General features: G+C 35.8%; 3 protein-coding genes and 1 long non-coding RNA gene across 4 annotated transcripts; 3 read left to right on the forward strand and 1 right to left on the reverse strand.

Annotated features, from left to right (window-relative positions):
- Positions 1–2079: 2079 nt before the first annotated feature.
- On the forward strand, positions 2080–8789 carry LOC140037483 (uncharacterized). The gene is made up of 4 exons (XR_011841361.1): positions 2080–2202; positions 4846–4914; positions 7697–7747; positions 8564–8789. It is a non-coding gene; the product is annotated as an uncharacterized lncRNA (long non-coding RNA).
- Positions 8790–13694: 4905 nt separating this feature from the next.
- On the forward strand, positions 13695–16133 carry LOC113733884 (universal stress protein PHOS32). The gene is made up of 4 exons (XM_027260105.2): positions 13695–14123; positions 14938–15047; positions 15149–15267; positions 15769–16133. The coding sequence occupies exons 1-4, from the start codon at positions 13946–13948 to the stop codon at positions 15851–15853; spliced, it is 492 nt and encodes a 163-aa protein (XP_027115906.1). The 5' UTR covers positions 13695–13945; the 3' UTR covers positions 15854–16133.
- A 3559-nt stretch (positions 16134–19692) lies between these two features.
- LOC113733753 (putative pectinesterase/pectinesterase inhibitor 26) lies at positions 19693–21189 on the forward strand. Its single transcript, XM_027259937.2, has 2 exons — positions 19693–19894; positions 20093–21189. The coding sequence occupies exons 1-2, from the start codon at positions 19882–19884 to the stop codon at positions 20887–20889; spliced, it is 810 nt and encodes a 269-aa protein (XP_027115738.1). The 5' UTR covers positions 19693–19881; the 3' UTR covers positions 20890–21189.
- A 1015-nt stretch (positions 21190–22204) lies between these two features.
- On the reverse strand, positions 22205–25670 carry LOC113733885 (ubiquitin-conjugating enzyme E2 32). The gene is made up of 5 exons (XM_027260106.2): positions 25406–25670; positions 24367–24498; positions 23807–23891; positions 22984–23147; positions 22205–22906 (listed from the first exon to the last, which is right to left on the reverse strand). Exons 1-5 carry the CDS (start codon positions 25514–25516, stop codon positions 22493–22495), a joined length of 906 nt encoding a protein of 301 aa, XP_027115907.1. The 5' UTR covers positions 25517–25670; the 3' UTR covers positions 22205–22492.
- Positions 25671–27667: the final 1997 nt, after the last annotated feature.

A 27667-nucleotide genomic window follows, 5' to 3' on the forward strand; every position in this document is an offset into this window, starting at 1 on the left:
GATATTCAACATATGAGCTTTATCATGCATACCAGCAGGTAAATATTCATTCCCTTTATTAGATCTCAAAATTTTTAACCCGCCTTTTCCATTCTAACCATTCACATTGTTCTTCTTTTCTTTGACTTTCAAGCAGAATAATAATACTGCCAGCCTCATTGCACCCAAATTGCACGGACGAACCATTATTTCCTGCATCCAACCTCCTCCTCCTACGACCAGGCTGTCTCAAGAAGCTGCATTCAACATTATAACTTCCTACTTTTTGGATGACCTTCTACACATTCACCGCCTCGACTTCGACAGGCTAAACATTCACGATGACAACTAAATTTGTTCCCCTTTTCCCAGACTCCCGCTAATACTCCTGTATAATATATTCCCCCTTTATACTACTACGTTTCATGCCTGCAGATTAACTAAGCATGTACACCACCGTGCTCTTCTTCTTACCATATCACCTCGGTTATCCCTCTCTCCCTTCCCATTTTCAGTTATAACCATTTACTCTGATGCCGAACAATTAATAACTAAGTTCATCAAGTGTTATAATCTTTATTACACAAGGCAGAAACAAGCTATTTCAATGGAAATTTAATAGCTACCTATCTTATTTCAATCCTTTTTACAATGAATTCTCATTTTCCCACTGATTATCTGTGACTATCACAATACTGCAACACATATAACTACGGCAAACATCCACAAAATATACTTTCCACTTTCCACATCAATTTTTACTATTCAAATCAAAATGCACTCAACACAACCAAGTTTTCCCCACACAAAATCCCTCCTTACCACTTCCTACAAACAATCCTACACATTTTCTGGGCAATCTTTAAACTTATACCGCGCATCGCGCGGTAAACACCTCCTAGTATTAACATATGTATAAAAGAGCGAATGCCATGGCTCAAAAAGAATGGTTGTTTTGCTGATGTGTCCAATAGTTATTGGTTGGAGTGTGTTCGTCCGTCTGTGTGTGTGTGTGGTTTTTTTTCCTCTTCTTTTTCAAACAATCAAATGCAGATGTGATGGATGGGAGAAGGTTACCTGCTCCTAACTTTTCAGTGATGGTAGTGGGTTCCTTTTCTCCACTCATTTCATTTACCATCCGACTCCCTCTCTCCAACACTTCCTTTCTCTTCTTTTTTCTCGTTTTTTCCCTCATCCTCACAAAGAAAGCTGCACTTTTTCTCTCTCTTCAATTTCGGAAGCATTTTTTCTCTTCAATTTTTTTCTGATAGATGACAACAAAATCAAAAAGTTGGCTGGAATTTTTTTGCTTCAAAAACTCTTCTTACTTCTTTTTTCCAAAGCATCTTTATTAGCCTTTTTTTTCCCCTTCTATTATTTACCAGATTAATTGTCTAATTTTTCCCTTTTATGATGTTGTGATGTTGATCAAGTTGAGGATCAAAGCCAGTGCTGTCGACTTGAGGATCAAGTTGAGAGGGAGATGGGAACTCTAGGAGTCCTTTCCTTTCCTTTTGCTTCGATCCAAACGGTGCCTTAAGATTTCGGCTCTCTGAAGAATGAGGCTGTCAGAGAGACTGGGATTTATTCAAGGGTGGTTGCCCCTCTCTGATTTTTAGCCTATGATTTCTTTTTTCATCATCGACCATCAGAAACCAATAGCCCTTCAGATGCAGTTTCTGCTTATGATTAATCACAGAAACCCCTTAAAGTTTTTGAACCAGACCTTTCATAAATAGCAGCATTACTACTACTATTGATTCTGCCCATCTTCTCGAGAAGCCTGCTTGTCTGAAAGCTGTGGTGATTCTTTACCTTTCAAAGCAAATGGGTCAGTGGATTGAGCCAAATCTGACCCGTATCTTGGCTGGGCAACCCGGATGGCATATCTGATGGGGAGGAAGAGAAGATGATCCATCACATTGCAACCGGCGTTGCAGCCATGGCGGTGTCACTTTCTTTTTGCCTGACCTAAGATGATACATCTGAGCCTGAACCTTGATCATTTTCCCCTTTCGATGGCATCGTTATTTTTCTGAAAATAAAAGCAAGTTTTTTTTTTCGCTATCAAGAAATTGGGCTTTTGTTTTTTGTTGGTTGGGTACACTGAGGAATGAAGTTAAATCAATACAAAATTGCAGTTTACTCTGGAAAAAAAAATTGACGTTGTGATGTTGCAGGTACATAATTTGGAAATTTCCTCCACCATCTTCATGCTGTTTTGTAAGTTTTGTTTTTCCATTTTGAAGGTAGATTCTATAAGGTTATTTTCTTAAAAAATTGTATTCTTTAACATTGTTTCCCATGCCTCTCGAACCCTCTCAGTTTAAGGAAGAAAATAGAAAAAGTAAATCAATGTTCCTGAAATAAAGCACTTGTTCTGCATCTCGCTTTACCTTTATGGATTTCTGTCTGAATGTTTATCATGTAGGGTTTATTTTGTGGGTAGTTTGGCTCACCACTTCTATATATTTCTTGTTCAGTTTTTGAGTATGTGGAAGGTAAATGAGTCTTTAAAATTGCTGGCCTGCCTGGTGGTTTTGGAGAAAGTGCCTCACGGAAGTATTTCTAAGAAGGATTTTTCAAGTTGTTTTGCATTTCAAAAGTTCTTCCCTACAATTAAATTTTTTACCAAACAATTTATTTGGATTAACCTGGATTTCAAATATTCAAAATCCTCCATGAAATCTAATTCCATGAAACTAAACTGATTTTTGTAGGAGTTTTCGTACATTTGATCATTCTTAGTCCCATTTATTGTGGTTTTCTACCAGTACAATCTGGTGTTTGTATCAGTGATGTTGGAGTCCTTGATTGGATTTCAAGAAATTGTAGGTTTATGGTGTACTGCCTTGTATACTAAATCATTTGGTATATAATCTTTTTTTTCAAGTTAAATTGGTGTTAAATTGATCCTAATGATGGACCAATGTGATTTTCATGCTAAAAAAGTCTTGTGTCGTTGATGGCTTGATAATTTTTGGGAGTTTAGTAAGCTGTTGTGAGTAGTATTTTTTAGTGATAACGGTATTATTCACTATGGCATTTTAAGAATTGTACCTGACCACGTGGATATTTTCTCCTCCTGGTGGTTTGGTGTTTTTTCCTTTTTAAATACCTGGAGGCTTTTTTTGATTGAACTATTTGATGATTTGACTTGTTGCTTATGGTTATACGTTGGTTTGTTTTGACAGCCGTGTGTGTGAAAAATCCCATGATATTATCTGTAAGTATGGCCTGATGTGCTGCAGACAATACTTCTGCAGTAATGCTAAGGAGATTGGATTCATTAAGGTCATGGATTTGAAATTTTAAGAAAGGAATGATCGTATTGTTACCTTCTTTAAAAAAAAAAAAAACTAATAGAGCTACTATGACGTTGATGTTGTTTTCATTGTCATGTCAATATTCATATTCAAGTTAGGATCTAATTGTGCATTTAAATTTTCTTGTGCCTGCGGTTCTAGATACGAGTATATGCCAATTTAAGAATTTTGTAGTTGGTTGTTGGCACACTGTGATACTGAGTTATGGGTCTTGCTTTTCCATTTTTGTGTCCTTCTTGAATAAATTACTAAATCATTTTGAATTTTCTTGCATTTGTCGTTGCAATATAATTGAAAGAATAGGTCTTTGCCTCCTTGCTAGCGGATTTTGTTGAGCAAGCTGCCATTAGAGATAAATGGATCCCAAGTTGTTATTTGCTTTGAATTTGAACAATTTTGGATGTTCTAATTTGCCATTGAACTTGAATTGGTATGTGAATCAACAAATTCTACCATATGCTGTTCTTTAATATGCAGTATCACATATTTTCTTGAGGTTGTCTTTGGTGTGACTATTTTGTGAATGCAATTATGGTGAATTTTTTATTTCTATTATAAGAAATTGATGAATTGCAGGCAATGTTTTTAATTAGTTGGTTAATTCTCTTGAACTGATTATTCTGGATCGTATATGTTTTTTTATGTCGATGCCATGATAAATTGGTTAAATTGGTTCTCGTTCATTGTGAGCAAATCTAGATTTGTATTGGAACAGATTGCCTTTCTTTTTTTATTTAAATAAGATGAGAGGATCTTTGTAAGACATTTCTTATCATTTTACTATTGCAATAATTACTGGAAAATGCAGAGCCAAGGTATATTTATGCAAAAACATTAATATTCTGGAGTATTTTCAAAGTGAGACTTATTTTAGCTAATGAATACTTATTAGCGGGTTTACAATTTTGTTAAGCTATCAGAGCTTTATTATGCCAGCAATATACTACAAAACATACCTACAGCACCTGCCAAAGGTTTTTTTTATTACATTTTAGGCAAGAATAAAATGAGTTTTCCACTAAATTATGGTAAGGTTGAGTATTTGTCCTTGGGAAAAATGCCATATTCACATTTGTGCATGAAAAATGCAATTTTTTGTTTTGTTACGTTTGTACATTCATGCCCTGTATCTGGTAACATGAAATAATTGCTTAGAATAATCATTTATGTAAATTGATGGGGTCTGATGCCAAGTTTAACATGGGTAGGGAACTGTAATATAAGTGTTTATTCCTTAAGTGAGATGACTTCAATTAATGACCTGTTTTAATATACTTGATGATAATGTAAAAAACGAGTTACATAATGCTATAGGGGTTGGGTAAAGGGAAAAGGAGTTATATTACATTGAGGTGGATGTTTGGTAAACGTATTTATTTGGATATGAAAATGATAATAATGCATAACGTTTTCGTCCAAAAAGGTGATAGTAGTAATTATTTTTCTATTAAGTTTAGTTCACGATGAAATGTAGTACTTAGTTTGCATTAATTATGGTTGACTCCATCCAAATCTGAGCTTGTTTGTATGTAATTTGCAGGTTGATGGTGCTAAAAATTTCTTGTGGATTTGACCAAGATACTTAAATGAGCTTCTATTTCTTCAAATTGTGAGTGGTTTATGGATGGTTGTATACAATTCTTAAAGTTTTTATTACTTTCCATCTACTTGTACATAGTTTTGCAGTCACAATTGATGTTTTTCTCATTCTGGTGATGTTTTATTCTATTTTACTAAGTAGGATGGGAATTAGAGTGTTTAGCAGGTGAATTTGCCAACATTTAATGTCACATACTGTGGTTAACTTATTGCTTTTCTAATGCATGACTGCTAATGCTTGAAATGCATTAGCCTGTCTCTATCTTTTTTTTTGGGGGGGAGGGTGGGAAATCGAGCATAAACAATAGGTACTTGCTAATTGGAAGTTTAGGATTTTGGCCTTTTTTGGTGGTTTTTTCCTTGGCTAATTATAATCAGCCAATAATTTTTTTTGGAAGTACTACCTAATTATTTTTTCGAGTCTTGGCTGATAGCAGTCGGAATTTTGGAGTCAATTTTATCCTTCACCCTGATTTTTACTTTTCCAGGTCTGTTGTTCTATTTCTCAGAGATCTGGTATTTATAAAGTTCATGTTATGTTCTGAAAATTTTTTCCCTTGAGAATTTTTCTCAGTTTGCTACAGTCAAGAAAAGAAAATATTAACTAGATTTGGCCATGTAGTATGGGTACTGTGTAACTCCACCTTCTCTTTTTGTCTTTCTGCTTCACTCTCTCGTGATCTCCTAGAAATTCCTCACTCAAAGTTACTGGTTTGGTGCTGTCTATAAACTGTATATAGCGGAACCCTTTTTTTTGGTTTCTACATATCCATTTTTCCTGGTTACAAAATGAGGAATTGAGATATACAATCAAGGGATGGTTTTTATACTTTTTTTTTGCAGTGGTGCACGATTCACCTCTCAAGGTCATATACATATCTATACTTATTATCCCTTTTTTCTAATGAGATTCCTTTCGATTGATCAGCATCAAAGGGAATACCCACAATAATACATCAAGATATTACCTGAAATACACTAATAAGCAAACACTATTTGGTTGGAAGATAGAAAAATCAATTCCAAGTGCAGTACATAAGTTGCGATTGGCCTTTATGTGAGCTACTCTATTCCGTTCTGTTATGAGTGCTCTGATATCCGCAACCGCATAATGAAGCACTCTATCGTCAGGAATGATGATATTGGACTGGTAAATCGGACTAAACTCAGGCTTTACTTTTCTTTCATGGTCACTTCTCAGATTAAGAAACTCAATTGCAGATTTAGAAAGCTTTAATTATGTATTGTATGTGAAATTTGGTGAATTTGCAAAACTTTTTCTTATTTAGTCTCTTTTTTGGGTTTTTATTTCTCATGGCTGTCAGCCTTATAAAATCTGATAATGGCCTAGAAAATGATAAGATAGAGGTACTAAATTTGTCTTTAAGATTTAATTGTGAGTTGTCATATCTGTCTTTGTAAAAATTTGGCTGCTATTTATGCTATTGGGTCACATTAGGTCAAATGTAAGTGGGCATTTTTTGGTTGGGAACGGTAGTATACATATTTTGCGGAACTGTGTTAACAAAATGGCACTTCTCACATGTGCAAAAACATATGATTAGAGGTTGTTTTCATTAGGTAGAAATCGAAATGTTGATATTTTGGATAGTTAATTTTAGTGTAAATTTTTGTTTGTTTGAATGGTGTTATTTTCATGACCTTACTATATTGTGTATGGAAGTGGTAATTAGTTTTATGGATCTAGCAAATTCAATGTTTACTTTGTTTTGGTCTCTAATTTGTGGGGAATTTTATTAGGTTGATATATTAATCATGAAGGAAAAAAGATGCCATAGTTGTTGCCATCTTTTAGTTTGTAGTGGTCTTTAAGATATTAGTTTCTTGTGCAATTTTTTGTGGTGATTGAATTTTAAGGTATTGGCTTAACTACATGAATGGAAATTAATCAATTTGAATGGCAATTGGAGTTGGGAGAGTGAAAATAGCTATTCTATTTTGTTGATTTTAAGTCGTGCAAGATTTTTCACTCAACAGGCTCATGCGCATCAGGTGCTCAATTTCCATTCAAATTAATTAGTTTCCCATTTGAGGATGAATTGGTCAAAAATTGATAGTTTAGATACTAAATGCGTAATACCAGAAAATTCGAGGATGAAATGTATTCATAACTCAAAATTTAGAGATGAAAAGTGACATTTTTCCTTAAATGTTCTATTCATTCACCAAAAAAAGAATTAACTTGCTGCATAACTGTAGTTTTGCCTCTTTAATCATAGACTACGATGTTTAGTAGCTTAGAAATTCTTGTTAGAAAATTCAGTTTTAGTTGACTTAAATCTATATTTGCAAAAGATGGTGTTCTCTTAGATTTGTAACATCTCAGTAAGATAAATTTTGGAAAACTGAACCTTACAACAAATTTATTTTACTTTGTAAAAATGAACTTAATTGAAGAAAGCTTACACAGGAAATTTTGCAAAAAAACATGAAGATGGTGGTCCAATTGATAGGTTCAAAGAGGTGAATGTGTTATAGACCTTCAATTTGTCTTGAAATTTTTATACAGGAAAGAACTTAATGAAAGGGCATATTACTTTTGAAGAAGATTTGGTAAAACTCACTGATTTGTTTTAACAGGATGGATAATCTGTAGTAAATATGACACATCCAGATGTTCCAGTATGAGTTGACTCTACTTTGAGATAAATGACACATACTTCTTCCTAGAGTTTGAGAATACAGTCACTGCTTCGACACATTCAATTTTTTCCCCTTTTTTTGTTCTTTTGGTGTTAGTTTTCTAAGTATATTATTGGTTGTTGTTACAGGAAGGAATATGAAGACTTGAAGTTGATATCTCTAACAAGTAGTTAAAGCTGGTAATATTTATTTGTGTTCTACCATTTATACTATAAACCATATTGTCATTTTCTATAAACAGTCTCTCACCTAATTTAGCCTATCTTGATTGCATTATTGATAAAGATGTGCTGAGAAATGAGCTTCAGTTATGGATCCAAATGGTGTTTTTTTCTATTCCTCATGAGATTTGCTTCGGTTGTATGATTTCTTCTCAAGTTAAATTGAAAAGTTATTCTGTTTATTGATTTTATTACATGGACGCTTGTCTTGGGAGATTGGTATTGATCATCATTTAAGCTGTGAGGAATGAATGAAAAAAAACATACCTAGCAGAAAACCTTTCACCTTTTTTCCAGTTCGTTGGGGCATTGTGATTTCTTTCACTTGCTGGTCCTTATTGAATCATCAAAACAAATCTAATCTTTTTATGTTGGCAAACCTCAATCCTCTCCTCTTTTGAATACCTCTGATTACTCCTTTTTAGAACCCAAGCAAACCATAACTAGGGAAAAATATGAGGTTATGATTGTATAGAGACTCGTCCTAAGGATGACTTTTGAAAACTTATCACTGGTAGGGTTTCAAAAGGCATTCTTGGAGTTGCTGGAGTTATAAGGAATTGATATGGATTTTGGACCATCGGATCAATAAAAGATTAGGAATAACTTCCAATCTTCTAGCTGAACTTTTGGGATTGAGAGGAGGACTAAGGATAACTATAGATCATTATTGCTACAAACCGGAATTGGAAGTTGATGCTATTAATATTTTTAATCTTTTAAACCAATATGATACTGGTATTTACAATGTACTATGGTTATATCTGATTGTAGGTATCTAATCGTATTTTGGCAGCAAGTCTTGATCAAAGCATATAAGCAGTGAAGCAAATCAGATGGTAGATTGTTTTACTAATATATAGGATGCTAACAACGGGGTATCTTTTATTATGATGTTATGCCCTACCATTTTTAATTGCAGCTAGATGATTGTTTAAGGATTTTATTCTCCTTTTGTACCTCGATATGATTGCATATTATTTTAAAGTTTCTTTTATGCCAAAAAAACTTCCAAACTACAAAAAGTTAAAACTGTAGCTTATTTTCACTATTTAATAAAACTACAAAAACATAACTGTAAAGATATTGATGCACTTTTATGTAATTTTTCATGTTTAATATCTAAATTTGAATAATTGGGCATTTATGAGCACGATTGAAAATTACACCGCACATCGTGCGGTGTTATCCTCCTAGTATACATATATAAAGCGTGAATCGCTTATGAACAGTGCGCAATGGACCGGTTATACCGTGATTGTTGTGACTTTGAGGGCTGTTTTGGTCTTTTGGCAATGGATGGCACTGGTTTTGAACAGTATCAAGGCATTTATGAACCATATCAAGGCATGCACTTCCCACGCCCAATGCATGTGGTCTTTCTCCACGCGTCCCAGTATTCCACACCACGACTCGCCTTTTTGCACCTCCGACGCTACTTAGGGTCTGTTTGGAACCTGAGTTTTTTGGGAGTTTGTCTAAAATTTTACTGTAGTGCACTGTAGAAGTTTTTGAAAAAATTTTGTAGAAGATTTTGTTAGGTGAAAAATTTTGTAAAAGTTTTTGTAAGGTGAAAAACTTTTTTTTTCTTTTTTTTTTCTTTCCCTTTTTTTTTTCTTTTTCTTTCTTTCCTTTTTCTTTTCTTTCCTCTCTTTTTCTTCTTCTTCTTCTTCCCCGTTACCTCCACCACCCCCAGCTGCAACTCCACCTCCCGCCGTCCCCCTCTGCCCCTTCCCCCTCCCCCCGCCTTCCCTCTCTCCCCCGCCGTCCCCTTCCCCCCGCAGCCTCTCTCTCCCCCGCCTTCCCCCCCGCAGCCCCCCTCTGCCCCTCCCCCCGGCTTCCCTCTCTCCCCTGCCGTCCCCCTCCCTGCCACCTTCCCCCTCCCCCCACCGCCTCTTTCTCCCCCATCTTCCCGCCCGCAGCCCCCCTCTGCCCCTTCCCCCTCCCCCCGCCTTCCCTCTCTCCCCCGCATTCCCCCCCCGCAGCCTCTCTCTCCCCCGCCTTCCCCCCCGCAGCCCCCCTTTGCCCCTCCCCCCGCCTTCCCTCTCTCCCTCGTCGTCCCCCTCCCTGCCCCCTTCCCCCTCCCCCCGCCGCCTCTCTCTCCCCCATCTTCCTCCCCCGCAGCCCCCCTCTGCCCCTTCCCCCTCCCCCCTCTGCCCCCCTGGGCGCCCCTCTCTGTGCCACCCCCCTCTGAGCCAGACGTAAGGGAGAAAAAAAAAAGACAAGGGAGGATGATGGTAGGGGAGGAAGAGGAGGAGAGGGAAAAAAATGGGAAAAAAAAAAAGACCGGCACCAGCACCGGAAATTGGTGACGGAGCCGGCAATGGAGGTGGTAGTGAGGGAGGAAGAAGAAGAAAAGGGGAAGGGAATTTTTTTTTGTTGTGTTTTGGATATTTTAAGTGTGTAAGTTAAAAATTTTGATAAGTTTTTTGGGGTTCCTGTAGCAAAAGTTATTAAAAAACTAGTTTTATACAAACTTGGTAAAAAACCAAGCTTCCAAACAGGCCCTTAGTCTGCTGCTACTCGGTCCGGATTCTCTCTTCAATCTTCAAATTGAGATAATACTGCGGTTGAAAATTTTGATTACTCTTTTAAGTCCGATTCCATGTGGTTATGATAATATCATTATTGTACTTTGATCTTTGTAGGCCAAAAATCTTACCTTCGTACGCAAGGTAATCTCCATGTAAAAAATATTTCCTGCACAAAAAAAATATATATATATATAAGGATCTCTATGTAAACATTTTTTTTGGCAAAAGGATAAACTTTCTTCAATAAAAAAATGCAATTTAAGAAATGGATCATAGTTTTAAACTTTTACAGTAGGCCCAACTTTTTTCTTTTGAGCATGAAAAAATGATTCAATAAATACATATTTTCTAACCTTAAACACAAGTTTATTATCCCATTTGTAGAATAGTTTCACCAGTTATTTCTTAGCATTTTATTCTAACCAATCCTTAAACACAAGTTGATTTGGAATTCACCATTTAAAGTTTCTAACTATCTTTTGATTTTGAATACCACTTTTATTAAAAAAGAAAAAGTAAAAGAGAAACTTACCTATTTTAGCACATGATTTAAGAACACAAATAACCTATAAAATTGCAGCTTATGATACAGATTACCAAAAAAAAAAAAATCAACAACCAAGTAAGAGAAAGAATCATCAAATAAGTAAGAATTATAAATCCAACGAACCTAGAAAGTAGAAAAGAAAAATTTTAAGCTCGTTAAATTATTAGATATTATATATATCTAAGCCATTATCTTAGTGAAAATTCAAAGAGCTTCTACCATGCTCCTCGTACTCACCACATAAAGTGTTGCCTCCTATACAAATTATCAAAACCAAAATCATTAAAATCTCCAAAAAAAAAAAAAACAAAGAGATAGCCAGCCTAAAAAATGGAAGAAAGAAAGAAAAATAAGAAAATATGTATATTCACCCTTGCAAGTTAAAGTTGTTCAATATTGAGAGTCTGAGGCTTATTTTCAACAGATGATATCCTATCCAAAGAAAGTATCGTTACTCCCTCCATTCTTGAACACTTTTAATCTATCAATCAAACAATCATCTGAATTGCAACAAAAAGAACAGGATCCAATATGAAATCCTAATTAGGAGAAATGGTAGTATATATAAACCGAGGTCATGGTGGGCTAGAGTTGAATAAAAATTATGTGTCATGAATATAGACCTATTAATGTAAACAAAAAAGCCATTGAATATACAAAAAAGATTAATTCAATTTTACATTGGTTGGAAAATATTTTTAAATATGTTTGAATGCTCATTCAAGTCTAGCAAACAAAAGAAAATAACAAACCCGTTTTATAATTGTCTTTCTTTATTTCTTTCTTCTAAAAGATTGTTAAATGTGAATTACTAGCAAACAGAAATTGTCAAAAAAATGGAAATTGTCAAATTGCTTGTCTTAGAGAAGTAACGCGACTAATAAGCAAGGCTACACATTACATATATAGCTATATGCCTTTTAGTTCTACCTAATTTTAGGTATTACTTATTGATTCATGCTATATTAAGAATGTTAAATAATCATGCCTTTTAGTTATGCCTAATTTTAGGCATTACTTACTGACTAATGCTATATTAAGAATGTAAGATAACCTGATTTCAAAGTCATGTTTATTTGTGCAATTAAGAAAAAACACACACTCGCACACATGGCTGTATATCTAACAAAGAAAAAAAAAACACACAAACATAGCAGCAACATAATGAGTCTCAGCTAGGGCTGCAAACGAATCGAGCAGCTCGCGAGCCGCTCGAGTCAAGCTCGAGTCGAGCTCGTTATTAATCGAGCTCGAGTCGAGCTCGAGCCGGCTCGAGTCAAACTCGAGCTCGAGCTCAAAATATTAAACTCGTTAGCTCGCGAGCCGGCTCGCGAGCTTGGGTATATATATATATATTTTTTATTTTTATTTTTATTTAATAATAAAATTACGTATATTATATATATTTTTTATTTTTTATTTTTATAGTAAAATTACGTATATATCTTTAATATTTTATTATTTATTAAGAAAAAAATATTATTTTATTTATTTATTTTAAAATAAAATAATTATTTTTTTATTTTTTTTCGAGCTCGAGCTCGAGCTCGGCTCGACTTGATTCGAGTCGAGCTCGAGCTCGAAATTTGCCGGCTCGTCGAGCTCGAGCTTGGTAAAATTTAGTCGAGGCTCGGCTCGATTAGCTTAAAACTCGACTCGACTCGACTCGTTTGCAGCCCTAGTCTCAGCTACCTGACGCATGCGTCAGAGCTAAAAAACTAGTTTTAAGAAACATCTCTAGGTATTGGTGCTATTCTCCATGGCTTCCGATTTGTGGCCATTTGTTCATTGAACTGGACTATACCTCTACTAACGGTCTTGATTTTTCCTTGATTCTCCTATACGCAACAGTGCATGTGTGCCTGATTGTGGAGAAGACACATGTAGACCGTGTGACATATCTGTAGAGATAAATTAAACTCAAAATGCCTTCAAATAAATATCTGTTTGGTAAATGAATTTTTTTGATGTGTACCTAAAACTTTTCTAAATTTACTCTAGAAGTTGTAGGAAAAATTATTTAGATAGAAAACTTTTTTTTTCTTTTTGTTTCTTTTTTTTTTTTCTCTCTTCTTCTTCTTCTCCCTTCCCCCTCTCCTCACCGGAAGTTGTAGCAGTAGCAACAAAATTTTATTTTTATTTTTTGCATTTTTCTCTCTCTCTCTCTCTCCCTCCTCTCCTCTCCCTTCCCTCACCGACACCAGCAGATTCTTTTTTTACTTTTTCCTCTCACTTCCTCTCTCTCCGTCGTCCTCTCCCTCCATTTCTCCTCCTCCCCACCCTTCTCTCGTTCTCCTCCCCGCTAGCTCTCGTCCCCCCTCCCTCCTGCATGACCAAATCGGGAAGGGGAAGAGGAGATTGGCAGGGAAGGGAAGGGGGAGAGAGAGCTATCGAGGAGGAGGGGAGGAGGGGGAGAGAGGGGAGGGGATGAGGAGAGAGAGGAAGGAGGAGTGGGAGAGAGAGAAGAGAAAAAAAAAACTTTCGCCTTGGAAGAGTGGCCGGCGTCGGAAGAGGTGATCGGCATTAAAAGTGGTGGATTGATGTAGGGAGGAAAAAAAAGAAAGAAAAAAGAGAAATTTTTTTTTTTTTTTTGTGTATTTTAGATATTTTGAAGTGTGTAGTTTAAATTTTTTTTGAAATTACTATAATTAAGGTTGTTAAAAAATTAGTACAAGATAAACTTGATCAAAAACTTATTTGCCAAACAGGCCCAAAGTTGACCAACGCGGCAGTTTTTGGGCTTACCTTTTTTTTTTTTTTTGGTGTCCGAAGTCCGAACCACATTAAAAAATTCTATATTTCCCACATCAACTTAAATCAGATTAACTAACTGCACTAACCAATCCATTTACAATTGGTTATTTATACAGGCAGAGTCAAAAACATAATCGATATTTCTGGTTCTCCTTTTCAACCAATCCCCGGCACTACACCACTGCCTCATCTTTGATCTCTCCTACTTTCCCTTAGATCATTTCTCTGAGATTACAGAGTAAAAATAAAAGAAAAGAGCCAGATCTGTTCCAGTACTAATCAATTCCCAGTAGTGATTAATTTGGAAAAAAAAAAAAATCCATGGAAGCAGAGAGGAAGGTTGGGGTGGCTGTAGATTTCTCGGCATGCAGCAAGAAAGCACTTCAATGGGCGGTGGATAACGTTGCCCGGAAAGGAGATCATCTAGTCCTTGTTAACGTACAGCCTGAAGGCTATTATGAATCAGGAGAGATGCAACTTTGGGAGACCACTGGTTCTCGTACGATCACATTCCTCTGCTAATCCTAATCTTTAGTATTTATACTAGTACCACGTTGTGATATTATTTGTTTTTCTTGCTGCACGATTGTTTATGCCTTTGGATTTTGTGGGCTGAAAAGTTTTGATCTATGTTGAATTGGAGGATTGAAATATTTATGATCCTAAGTGATTGAGCAGCTAAATTTGGAAAAAAGAAAAAAAAGGCAACTTAAATACCTCGATTATCTTTCTTGTTGTCAGACTTGTCATAGCTTTATTGGTTGAGAACTTCTATCAATTAAGGGTGTACAGGGGTGATGGTCTTTTCCTGATGGAGGCTCACACATGTAATTCTCTTTGTCCAATTATTTCTAGATTTTTTTTTTATTTTTTCAATTTTGAAGTAGGTTTGAGATTATTGGTCAGCTAGTTGATGATAAATTAATTGAATAACCTAAGGCATTGTTCAAAGTTATGTTTTTGTGATATCAAAAATGTTTCTTGGTTTTTTGAAAGACGCAGGCTATTATAATTTAAAAGAATGCTTATTCTTGTGAAATGAAATCATTTTGTTGGCAAAATTCAAGATATTGTTTGTACGCCTTAATAGCTGTTTGTGTCTCCATTATATAATTTGCTGTAGTTTATGTACAATTTGGAAAGTAAATTGGAAAGATGATATTGATCACAGTTAGAAAGTCTTCATTCTTGCTTCATTTAGTTACATACGTATTATTGCCCTACTACTGCTTCATTTAGTTATATACGTATAATTGTGCTGCCACTGATGCATTGTTTATGCCACTGATTCCTTTCTTTTTTCATGTTGTTAGCCTTGATCCCTTTAGTGGAATTCTCTGACCCCCATGTCATGAAGAAGTATGGGGTTCACCCTGACGCAGAAACATTGGAGATTGTTACTTGTGCTGCTAGGGAGAAGGAGGTCAAATTGTCTGTTTGAATTTAAGTATTTAACCTCCTGAGCTATGGAGAAAGTGGCTGTTTTAATTGGTAGAAGCTTACAAATGTTTAACTTGGATGCAGATTGTGGTGCTCCTGAAAATTTACTGGGGAGATGCTCGGGAGAAGCTATGTGAATCCATTGACAAAATACCCCTGGACTGCATTGTTATTGGGAACAGAGGCCTTGGCAAGCTCAAGAGGTTGGGTTATTTGTGCAAATATAGTTTGTTTTATCTAACTGCAAACGTACTGGTGTTAATTTGGGAAGTCAGACAAAAGCCCCTATGTTATTATTATTATTTTTAAAGAATATGGATATAAAGGTCAATATTCTCGTAAATAGCCCTCAAGAGATTGATTCCTTCCAAAATCAAAGTTAACTCTTTGGTTAAATTTCTCAATCTGAGATGTTATTGATATGTAGCTGTTACAACTTTTTATTTTAAACTTGCTATAAATCTTTGGCTGGTTGCACTATGAATCTATCTGGTGTGTGCATCTTCCATATGAGGCTGTATTTATATTATAAGTAAAATTCCTTGAAAGTACATACGCTGGATTCTTTGGATGCAAATCTCATTTGTGTGTAACTATTTCTCGATCAAATCTAAGGCTATTGGAACTAAATGAAACTTTGCAGCCAATAGAGTACCATGTAAAGCACTGATTCAAGAGGGATTTTGTTTCTTCCATTCTTGCAGGGCTATCATGGGCAGCGTTAGCAACTACGTGGTAAATAACGCTTCTTGCCCTGTGACAGTTGTGAAGAATGTTGAACATGATTGATCTTACCTCACATTTTCCTGTGGAACTGGGAGTTAACTACTTAAGTAGACTCCGGCCCTTTTCGTGGTCTATATCCACATTGTACCAATAATCCTGCTTTTTTAATCTGATGTTGTATCTGGATTCTAAGCATGTAAATCAATTATGGAGCTTTGAGGTATTGTTATTGTCTGAGCCGGTGATGATGTAGTAATAAATCTTTGGAACTTATGTTGTATTCTAAAGTTGCGATGGATTCTCAATGAAGTGCTGGTTTACTCTTTGATAGACATTTAAATCATATCCTGCTTTCTTTGCATTGATAGAATTTATAAAACTTGATATAAGCTTCATTGCAGTATCTGTCATTTCATTTTTCCCCCCTCCCAAAGATACCTTTACTACAAAAGGTGATCCTTCCTTGGTTAGCATCATTGAGAAAAGGTCTATGGGTAGCTGTCCTAGGTAATTGACTTGAATTGATACCTGATTCAATTAGAAAAGAGTAAATTGCCTGACCAACCCTCAAACTATTGCTTTTATACGTTTTTTGTCCCTTATGTATTTTATGTAATAATTAAACTTCTGAACAAGTTGGTGTGTATGAATTTGGCCCTTCCATTGGGAAAAACCATTTATCTCTCAACAAGGGGGACAATTTTGTCCTTTCACAAAAAGCAAACCAGGGGGCTGACAAAAAATCGCCGAACCGTTCTCAAATTATTAATTTTGTACGTTTTTAATCCCTCGTCTATTTTATGTAATATTTAAGCCCCTAAACAAATCAGTGCGTATGAATTTGACCCTTTCGTCCAAAAAAAGTTGATTTACTAAAACTTGATTAATTTTCATTTCTTTTCTCTTTTTCCTTTTCTTTTCTTTTTTCTCTTTTCTTCTTCCTCATTTTTCTTCTATAAGCTGACCGACAGCCATGGGGTTTCTAGCATTCAAAAAGTGGTGAAAATGGTTTAGATTTGGCTCTCTTAAACTACCTCAAATCAAGCATAATAATCATCAAATAATACACCAACATACTCGCAACGGATCTTCTGTCCCATTTTCTATATCATTCTCTGTCTTACATTTTATTATATTGCTATTTCTCTTTTATAAATATCATATTTTTATTATTTTATTTTCTTAAAATCCAATGACTATTAATTGAGTAATACACAAAATTTAGCAAATCCAAAAAATCAAAATGCATAAAAAATATGATTTTTATGAATTTTTTGCTATATTTTTTAATTTTCTATTATATATTGCTTTTTAATTTTTTTAATTTTTTATACTCAATTAATAGTTATCGGATCTTAAGAAAACAAAAAAGAACTTAAATACAATATTTATGAAGGAGAGATAATAATATAATAAAAAATGGGGCAAAAAATAGCACAAGAAGTGCGGTAGAAGGTTCGTTGCACTACATACTACTTATAAGATGTAAGACTCAAAACAACTGACTAATCCATAAATAAAAATCATGAAATCATAAATTCACGTACAAATGTTAAAATTTTCAATGCAACCCACTTGACCATAAAAAAGCCCTCCTATTGCTTCTCCCTTAGCCTTTTCATTTCTTTTTCTTATGTGCTAAAAGCCTGTCTTTGATTGGAAGCCAAGTTTTTTACTAAGTTTGTCTGTTACAATTTTTTTAAAAACGTTAACTACAATAATCTCAAAAAAATTTTCAAAGTTTTTAAACTACACACTTCAAAATATTTAAAAAAAAAATACACTTTAAAAATTTTTTTTAAAAACTTCTACAATAAGTTACAGTAAAGTTTTAAACAAATACCTAAAAAACTCATCTTCCAAACCGGGTATGCATGAATTGTATGTGTTTTTGCACGTGAGTGTGTGAAGTGACTACGAGAGAGAGTCAATAGAAAGAGGGATGATAGAGGTAAAGGGATGAAATTGTCCATCAGTTTTGTGAGTTCAAATTGCTTTTCTAGACGAAAGGGCCAAATTCATACACACTAATTTGTTCACGAGTTTAAATATTATATAAAATAGATGAGGGGTTAAAAAGATATAAATTCAATAGTTTGAGAGTCGGTTGGGTCTTCTATCCCATATCGAAAGATCGTGGGGTCTTCACTCTGGGTTTAAGGTCCATGGGAACATCCTCCTGTCACCAATTGGTTGGATGGATGTTTCTCGTGGGTCCCACCTTAGATTGCTCGTTTGGGTCGGTGTGTTCGGTGATACCTCTGCGTGTCTGTTCATTGTTTGGGTGTGTGTGTTTATTTCGCTTCGGCAAAAAAAACAACTCATGTGAGTGGTGTGCGTGGCGCGGGGGGGATGGAAGATCTTCTATCCCACATCGAAAGATCGTGGGGTCTTCACACTGGGTTTAAGGTCCATGGGAGCATCCTCCTGTCACCAATTGGCTGGATGGATGTTTCTCGTGGGTCCCACCTTAGATTGCTCGTTTGGGCCGGTGTGTTCGGTGCTCGGTTGGGCGATTTATTCTTCATTTTTTTTGTCCGCTCCCTAGTTTGTTTTTTATGAAAGGACAAAATTATCCCTCGTGTCATGAGCTCAAACGATCTTTTTGGATAGAAGAGTCAAATTCATACATACCGACTTGTTCAGGGGCTTGATTATTACATAAAATAGATGAGGGATTAAAAACGTACAAAAGCAAAAGTATAATGGCTAACTAGGTGATTTAGGCCCCGTGTGATAACTCCATTTAACACTTAAATTTAATAGATTCAAATATTAAGATGGTCACACGTGTTTGATAATAAAAAATTAAACATTTGAATTAATTAAGTGACATTAAATTTTCTAGGTAAAATTTGCTCCAAAAAATAAGTGATAAACTATTTATTTATCATTAAATATGATATACACTCAAATATATTAGATTTAATACTTAACAATTCAATAATTTAATGAATTCAAATTTCAGATTAGGCCTTGTTTGGATTGCAATTTTCTGTCGGAAAATTACGTTATTTTCCGTGATCACATTTTTCTATTACCTTTTTCCCTCACATACATCAAATCGTTACAGTAATTTTTCCATGAAAAATTATGGAAAATGCAATCCAAACACAATAAGTTTCAGTTTTATCAAACGATTACTCATTAGAAAAATAGTGCTTTTGCCTGCGATATTTACTCATTCTTTTTCCCCTAGTTCCGTCCAACGTGCCCGAACTTTTGCAGACTTGTGAAAATGGGTTATAATAATCAAATAAAGACAGAATTCAAACAACGAGGTTCCCTCAACCTCAAGAATCAAGACTAATATAGCAACAGAAATGTAAGACTGAGGCATAACTAGAGGGCCGTGTTAAGATATGGAGTAAGATGGGCTCCTGGCAAAGTTTCATTTACTACTATTTTTTTGCTCATTCAGTGCTCTCTTCTCTCTCTGCATACATTTCTTTCTTTCTTTTTTTTTTTTTTTTTTTTTTTAACGATAGATGTTGTATAACCTACTCTAACCTAATCTAAGTGAAGGGGCAGGGGATGGTCAACTAAGACCAGCCACATATTGTGGCCAAATTATGAGAGGCAGGGATTGATCCCCTGATCTCCAGCATCACCATTATGGTGATGACCACCGGACCAAATGGCCAGTGGCCTTTGCATACATTTCTCTTAAAGAACCAAAAAAAGGTAAGTCGAGTTCTTGGCAAATCAGGGAGGAAATGATAAAGTTAAAAATTAATAATATCTTAGTTAATTGTTAGTGGTTAATTTTGAATAAGCAATCACCGACTGTACGTACGTCCCTTTTACGGCATCAGTTGTTTCCCGTTATTAAATATTATACAGCTGTTTGCATTTTTGGTTGGGCAAAATATGCCACATATGCAAGAGATTAAGAAACAGGAATAACGTTAGGACTTCTATCCTTCGTTGAGTGATAACTGATAACAGATGGAACAGCCTCATTGTAGGAACCCAGAAACATATGAATGGCTTACATTGAAATCATAGCCAAATCCGGGAAACAAGCCCAAGACATTGAGAAACATGCAAGTTTTCTTCTCTTCTTCATCCAGTCATAACTGCTTCGTTGGATGGAAACTAACCGTAAGTTGTTCCCCAACTGGCCTCCTATTTTTCCTACTTCCTAACTATTTTATTTTCATTTTCTGCATGATTGTTTCCCAAAATCTAGTTGACCAGAAACAATGGAGTCTCATATTCATCAGAAACTGCTGTTGATAACCGTATTCTCTATCCTGGTATTCAACTACGAACATGCTAAATTCGTCCAACATGTTGCAGCACACACAAACTCATCTCCAGAACCTGCGACATTTCCTAGTCAAGGGGAAGAAAGTCCTGACCAAGAACTCCCCGGGTTAGGCCATGTCTCATTCCCTCCTTCAGAGGCCTTTTCTCTGCCTGACTCTGACTCGTTTCCCCCATCAGAATCAGATGAACCATCTTCAGAGCCCTTTTCTCTGCCTGACTCTGACTCGCTTCCTCCATCAGAATCAGATGAACCATCTTCAGAGCCCTTTTCTCTGCCTGACTCTGACTCGCTTCCTCCATCAGAATCAGATGAAACAACAGAGGCATATGTACCATCCTATTTTGGCGGAGATTCACCATTGCCTTCATCTGCCTATGTTGATTCTGACATCAAAAAGATATGCGATTCGACCGACTACCCTTCTCTTTGCCTCTCCACTATTGTTCCCTCGCTAAATGGACAAACTGATGTGTTTTCTGTTCTTGAAATAGCCATTAAGGCCAGCCATGGTTATGCAAGCACTGCGTTCTCCATGGTTAAAAAGTTAGCCATGACTCCAGGAATGCCTAATCAACTAGTTGCCATCATCAATGATTGCAGGGATAGTTATGACGATGTTCTGTACAATTTCCAGAAGGCAATGACTGCACTGCCGGCTCGTGACGTTGGCACCATGAACACTATGCTTAGTGCTGTTCTGACTGATGTAGGAGATTGCCAGGATGCCATAAATGCAGCTAAGATACCTTGTCCACTGTCCGTGTTTGGAGACAAGTTGACTAACATGACTAGCAATTGCCTTGCAATTGCTTCCATGATCCAGTAACTTTCAACTATTTCAGTTGATGTACTGTTTGTCTAGAAAAAACGTAGGATTTTCATTTTCTTGATTCTTTAACTAATTCACGCTGTTCGGGACCGTCAAATGTAAGGGAAACACAGTACTGCTGCTTATTTTCTTGTTTTGGTGTTACTTTGAAAGAGAAGGAACTCTATGCCTGGGTGTGCATAATCTGTTCGTCAGTGATTGCCGTATACTAGAAACTATGAATTGTAAAAGAAGAGATTTCCTTTAGTGTTTGCCCTTTATTATGGAATAATACAGAACATATTGAACTTTTTTTTTTTTTGGAAGTGTTTCCTAATGTTCTTGATGCTACCCCATTATTATTGCCAACCAAAGAAAATTACAAACCAATTACATTTGATCTGCATGGGTTCGTGACAGCCCTATAATCAAGACAAACCATCACGAACCTAAAAAGGGAGGCCAGTGTTTTTGTGTCGCAACTCATGTCTACCTCAACGCTGGTACTACCACCGTGTCGAAATAAGGTATTTCATACGAAAAAAAAAAAAACAAAAAGGGATATTATGTTTCTCTAGTATATGCGACAATTTGTAAGCTTAGCAAATTTCTCAAGGATGTGCTATTTCTGTGAGAACTTGGAATCGTAGGAATGATTACAGAAACAAAATAATCTTAAAGAGTTTTTTCTACATAAGCAGTAAAAATGCCAAAGAATTTAGTCATTTTCACGTGATTTCATCATCCTCGCAGGACTCTTTTCTTATGGATTTAGCGCCCACTCTCATTTCTCTCACTCTCTTTTTTCTTTCTCCATTCCTCTAATCCACCTATTTTGTCAGAACGTCTAAATATACTAGCTGTTTAAGGTTTCTCTTAAATTTTCGCCGCTTGCCCATCTCTCTCTTCCCCTTCTCCTTTGCCTCACCTTCTTTCCCCTTTGGTCCTCTTCCTCCTTCCCTCTTTGGTCCACTACCACTGCAGCTGGTTAAGACGGAACAACTTGCTTTGATATTTGCTTTCCTTCATATGGTTTAATTTTTATTTGAACAATTTTATCTTAGATGCTCTGAATGGATTCCTGTTCTCCTCCAGAACAGAAAGATTGAAGAGGTTTTTCTTTGTTTTCTTTGCATCCTGCCAAATATTTCTTTCTTTTCTTCCATTCTTCTCATTCAGGCTTTTTCACAGTTTTTCAAAAGTCCAGTTTGGTTGTTAAAACTAGAAGTCACGCAAAGCAGTGCTACGGAAACTAGAATACACGTTACACCTATCAAGTACATACATAGCAGTTTTGTGATGACAACCAGAAATAGCGAACTGTACGCAGGCATCCAAAACTCCTTTGAGCATAAATACTAAAAATCCCACGGGAAAGTGAACTTCTTTCTATACATCATCTTCTGCTTTATATAAGTAGAGAGATCCCTCCGCCATACAGACCTCAAGTAGTGATAGCAAGCCAAAAAAAAAAAGCTTTCAAATATCATTATTTTACGCATTAATGTTATTCCCAATATCCACCAATCTTTGCTTTGATGGATAATATATTGATATAAACTGTTTGCTGTCGTTGCCCATTGCTACAGAATGATTCATCTGGAACCGAACTCGTGCAGCTTTACGATTCATCTGTGAAGAAAGCACTGTGTCCATGGGCTTTCATAAACTTCTTCAAAAGTAGAACTACAATGGCAACAGTAAGCCCTACAGCAGCCCACGTGAACAGACGATCATCAGCCTGTCTAGGGACTCTCACTTCTGGTCTATGCAAGAGCTGCTGCTGACTTGAGTGCATAGCAGGGTGTGGTTGTGACATCTGTACAGAGTTTGCATTTTGTGGGGCTTCATGTTGTTCCTCAATAACCCTTCCATCTGAAGCTGGATCTTGAAGCACTTCTTGTGTATTATCTGCAACAGCAATAGCAGAATTCTGTTCAACTTCATCCTCTCCTTTAGAAGTCTGATCTTTGGAAGCCTGAGCCGTGCAAACTTGAGGAACTGGAGGAGCTTTGCTTAGCATGTACTCATGGATCTACAATAAAATTGACTTTCAGCTTGGAAATTAGATATCAGATGAAATATCTAGAAAGGACTAAGGACAATCTGAACCTCATCAATCAACTTTTGGCGCTCAGAAGTCCCAAATGTCGGAGCAGCTTCACGAGATTTAAGTGCAAGAGCACGCCTTTCCTCCTTCGTGTAGTCCAATGACCCCAGAGCACCATTGGGACTTGTTGGCATGAATGCAATTAATGCTACCAATGCAGTCCGGACTTTCAAAGCATCAATATGGAAGAGTCAGAATTCATGCATGATTTCAAAAGATCAGCATAAACAAATATAAATTAAATTCCCTTCTTGTGATGAATAAAAAGGTAAATTGCTGTCAGGACATGGCAACAAACAATCAGTTTACAGCCAGCTTGCAGAATTCACATCTGCTTCCATGGCTTAAAACCGCATCTAGCTACTTGTTACAGCAAACAACTAATGCATCCATTTCTCGCCTTTCCATATTCACTGATAGCTGCTTAAGCCCATAAAGAGTGGTAGGATGGTACTGAAATGTTATTTCCTTGTTTATAGCACTTAATGAAAGTGTATCAGACTAGATCCCTCTCCTGAACTAATCTCTTTAAGTCCATTGGGCAGATGACTGCCAGCTAGACAGACCCTCATAAACAAGTCTGAACAGTCATTAGAAACAGTGACACTCTTCCACCCCTCTTGTAAAGTATAGATATTCCAATCTCTCTCAGGTGGCAAACAGTCATTAGAAAGATCTTATTAGTTGAAAACTAATGCCATCAATACCGTGTTAAGTATATGAAGCTACACATTGTTTTATTAATGGTGAAGTTTCATTTATAGCAGACATGACAAATAACAGTAAATTTTTTCAACTTGAATGAACTGGGAAAATTAAGTTTACCACTCCACGATGGCTGCCAATGCTCAGGGTGGTGATTCGAAATGCTCAAGCAAATCTTTGTTTGGACTTCAAAACGTCCATTGGGCTGGAAATAAGAGAGATAGCCTAGATTACGAGATATTCAAATCGAATGAACAAGATATACAAGGTAAGTGTAATAAAAATAGTCTTCATGCTTTAAGCTAAATGTATGTGATCCTTAGAGGATTTCTGAAAATCAATATGGTTGCACACGGGCAGACAATTTGGACATGGGCGAACATTTTGAGTGACATGGATTTGAAATATATTAATATTTTTTCTAGATAACACAAGGGTACAGGCCCATGGTACCTCTCTTAGTTTAAATAAAGCTGAATTTCAATAAGAACCATTTATGACACCTTTAGAATCCATTGAGCATAAGTCTAAAGTCTTCCATATATCAACTAAGAGGATGAGGATCCACTGTAACTCAATCCAGACATAGCGCGGTCTCATACTTAAATCCACATGGACAGAGGAAATAAGAGCAATCAATTAACATAAAGAAAGAGAATCGTGAAAGATAACAGCCTTACTGTTAACAGCATAAATGAAGGTGGCTTGAAAGGATATTCAGCAGGCAATTGGATACGTCCATGATAGATTCCTCCCTCAAACTCTGAATCACATGGACCCCTAATAGCAAATTGCCACTCAAAAATGTTCTCCTGATCATACAATACGACCTTATCAGGTTGCAATATTTCAAAAATCAATAGCAATCACCATTTTACAAGTAAATTTAGTCCAGTGGAATTTTCACACATGGCATTATACTTCCAAAGAAATGCACAGACAACATAGCCCTCAAATACCAGAAAAACTGCAATAACCAGAAAAGAATATGTGGACATTTGATACTCAAGCCGTGTGATACACCCCCAAAATTATCAAATCTAGAAAAGTGAAAATATGTCATTTTAGTATTGAGTATGGTAGCAACTAAAAAGATCCTAGCTTGCGGCCACAAATGCAAATTCAGGAGACCTTTCCTCCCCCCCCCCTCCCCCGGGGGACGAGCTTAATAACCACAATCAAAGAGATCATGTCTGAACAAGCTAAAAGTTTGAACTAACAGCTCCAAAACCCATGTTCTGACTACTCAAAACAATTTCACCAAACATCTGCATCATGCCGATTTAACCTCAAATCATCTCAAGATCAATAACCGAATCTACTACATATCCTATCTATTGCGATCTACTAATCAAAATCCAACATTTAAGCTCCTCATCAGAATCCAGCTCCAATCTTAACGTACAAAATTACACAAGAAGACCTACATAAGCCCAAAAAAAAGCCCCAACAAAAAAAATTTCAAAAACCAGGAAAAATTAAAGGCAAGCTTGGAGCTCAGTTAAAAATTCTCAAAAAAAAAAAAAAAGCCAAATCCATAGCCATGCTTCATAAGATATGCTATCAAATTACGAAGGATAGATCTCCCGAATCCGAATCCGGATTCAATTAAACAATCATAAGTAATCTGGAACTGGTACATACAAAAACCTCTTCAAGGACAAATTTATCCGATGAAGTTCAAAAAGCTTTAAAATTAATAAACAAAGAAGGAAATACCTCAAGGGGCAGGCTCATGAAATCATCGGAAGGATTAGCTTGCATCTCTTTAAGCTCCTGCAAAATCCTCTTCACCGCCGGATTCTTCCGATTGTATTTCTCCTCCGCCATTTTTGCTGCTCTTCGGCTCGTAAGTTAGGTCCTATCACACCGGCTAATTATCAACTCAAGGATATTTGTTCGACGAGATGATATAGGGCTAGTTTTAAAGTCAAAGTAGGAGTTTTTTTTTTTTTTTTTCCCTTCGGAGGAGGGAGAGGGAGAGGGAGAGAAGTCTCACGCGGCAGTGACAAGTTAACACGTCAATTTGGTGCCGGGTGCAACGTGGCGAGTTGTTATTGGACTGATGATTAAATTATATCTTTATGATTGGTCCGTTCTGGGGGTCTATTTTTAAAATAAGTGAGGTGAGTCGAGGTCAAGCGGAGAAGGCTTACTTTCAGTGGACTGGATTTTGCATTTTTATTTTATTCATGATTACTCCTATTTCTTAGTAATTTTGACGGGGTATTCATGGGATTGGTGGTGCGTCTAGAGTTCTCTAGTTAAATGGTAAATAAATATGTTGAACGGTTTTCATTTAACCCCTTTGTCGGGTTGATCATCCAATTATCGGTTCAAAACTTTACATCGAGTTTTATTATCAGGTGATTTAAATTTTGTGACATTACTAGACAAAAAATACCAATGAATTTGGGCTATTCAGTAGTTGTTGATAACAGGATCAGGCTCTCATGAGTTAAATTTTGTCCAATTCAATGATTCTATGTTATTCTTGCTACTTTGAGTGTGAACTCATACAATGTGGTTGTAAATTTGAATTTGTCTACTTATAAATGTATTCTGAATTGGACAGAATTTAACTTATGCGATTGAATTGGACAGAATTTAATTTACGAGACCTTGATCCATTGTAAACTATAAGTTTCTTTGATTGCACATTTGGAAAAACCGACTTAAATCTAAAATCAAACGAGGCTTAATTTGTGTTCTTTAAATGCCAATATATTATTTTGCATATATCACACATGTTCTGTCTATATTGTTATATTTAAAATTTTTTTTTAGCTCATATATATCATATCAAACAAATTGTTATAGTGATTATTTCAACTAATATTATGTCGAAACACAAATGTATCGTGTAACTCGACAAAGGCAAAGAAAGAAATTTTACCCCATTTATGCATTGGCTAGGTTAAACAATCTGATGTGCAAGCTTTATGGTAGGGGTGGATTATAACTAACTAGATTCAACCCTATGCATTTGCACATGCCATTATTTTTGGTTGGAAGCGGTATCATAAAATAAAACATGTCAATCTTATATTTTTCTTTCCATAAATATAACTTTTACATCTTTACCTTGTACTTTGATATCAATCATTACTCAACCAAAAGGTGGATAGTCATGTAATATTCAATAAAACTAAAATTAAATAGTTTAATGAGGAAATAAAAATAAAAGCTTAAATCATGAAGTTGCTCCAATATTTTGCTGTAATCTAGTGATGACAATTGACAATCTACCGCATGATAATATGACATTTATGGCTTAAGATCCTTTGAACTCATATGCTAAGAATTTTGTGTTTAATCCCCTTGATGTAGACAATATTTATTTGTAACTATTTTGCTTCTTCACGATAGTTTTGTGATCACTAAAAGGCAAAAATAATTTAACTAAATCCAGAACAAAAAAAAAAAATAGGGTCACCGTGAAAATTTTGTCTAAAAACATGTATATTATTTATGTAAGCAAAACGATTTTAAACCATATCAAAGCATAATTTTCTATGCATAAATAGTTTTATATATTTTCTCTATACCACGTAATTACTACAAACTCCTAATTTTAAAACATCTCCAGTGGAATGAAAAATTCTTTTTACTCCCACATATAATTACTTAAAACTACAATACTTGGATAAGACTGGTTTAGGAGCAAGTATGGAAAGAGCAAGTGTGGAATACTCGCTCTATCAAATAGCCACATGGAAAAGAGATAAAGATAAATTGATAAGTATTAAAATACGACTTTATTATACACACATACACACACATATATATTCGGCCCTCTAGCGAGCGGGGCCTCACAAGCTCAAAATTTTTAGTCACGTCCAAAAATCTTGAATTAAGTTTTTATACAACGTTATTGTAGAATTTTTGTACACTAGTAGTTCTAGAAATATGCCACATATACAAAAATTATATTCATATTTGAAATTAGGACATCTGGCATATATCCCATATTACATTGCA

This window comes from Coffea arabica, chromosome 3c, assembly GCF_036785885.1.
Source record: "Coffea arabica cultivar ET-39 chromosome 3c, Coffea Arabica ET-39 HiFi, whole genome shotgun sequence".
In the NCBI taxonomy this organism is placed as follows: Eukaryota; Viridiplantae; Streptophyta; class Magnoliopsida; order Gentianales; family Rubiaceae; genus Coffea; species Coffea arabica.

Coding starts and splice junctions, on each gene's coding strand:
- LOC113733884 (XM_027260105.2), top strand. CDS start 13,946: ATGGAAGCAGAGAGGAAGGTTGGGGTGGCTGTAGATTTCTCGGCATGC. Junction 15,048..15,148: donor GTGCTGCTAGGGAGAAGGAG/GTCAAATTGTCT, acceptor ACTTGGATGCAG/ATTGTGGTGCTCCTGAAAAT. Junction 15,268..15,768: donor GGCCTTGGCAAGCTCAAGAG/GTTGGGTTATTT, acceptor CCATTCTTGCAG/GGCTATCATGGGCAGCGTTA.
- LOC113733885 (XM_027260106.2), bottom strand. CDS start 25,516: ATGGCGGAGGAGAAATACAATCGGAAGAATCCGGCGGTGAAGAGGATT. Junction 23,892..24,366: donor CTTCATTTATGCTGTTAACA/GTAAGGCTGTTA, acceptor TCTTATTTCCAG/CCCAATGGACGTTTTGAAGT. Junction 22,907..22,983: donor GCCAAAAGTTGATTGATGAG/GTTCAGATTGTC, acceptor ATTTTATTGTAG/ATCCATGAGTACATGCTAAG.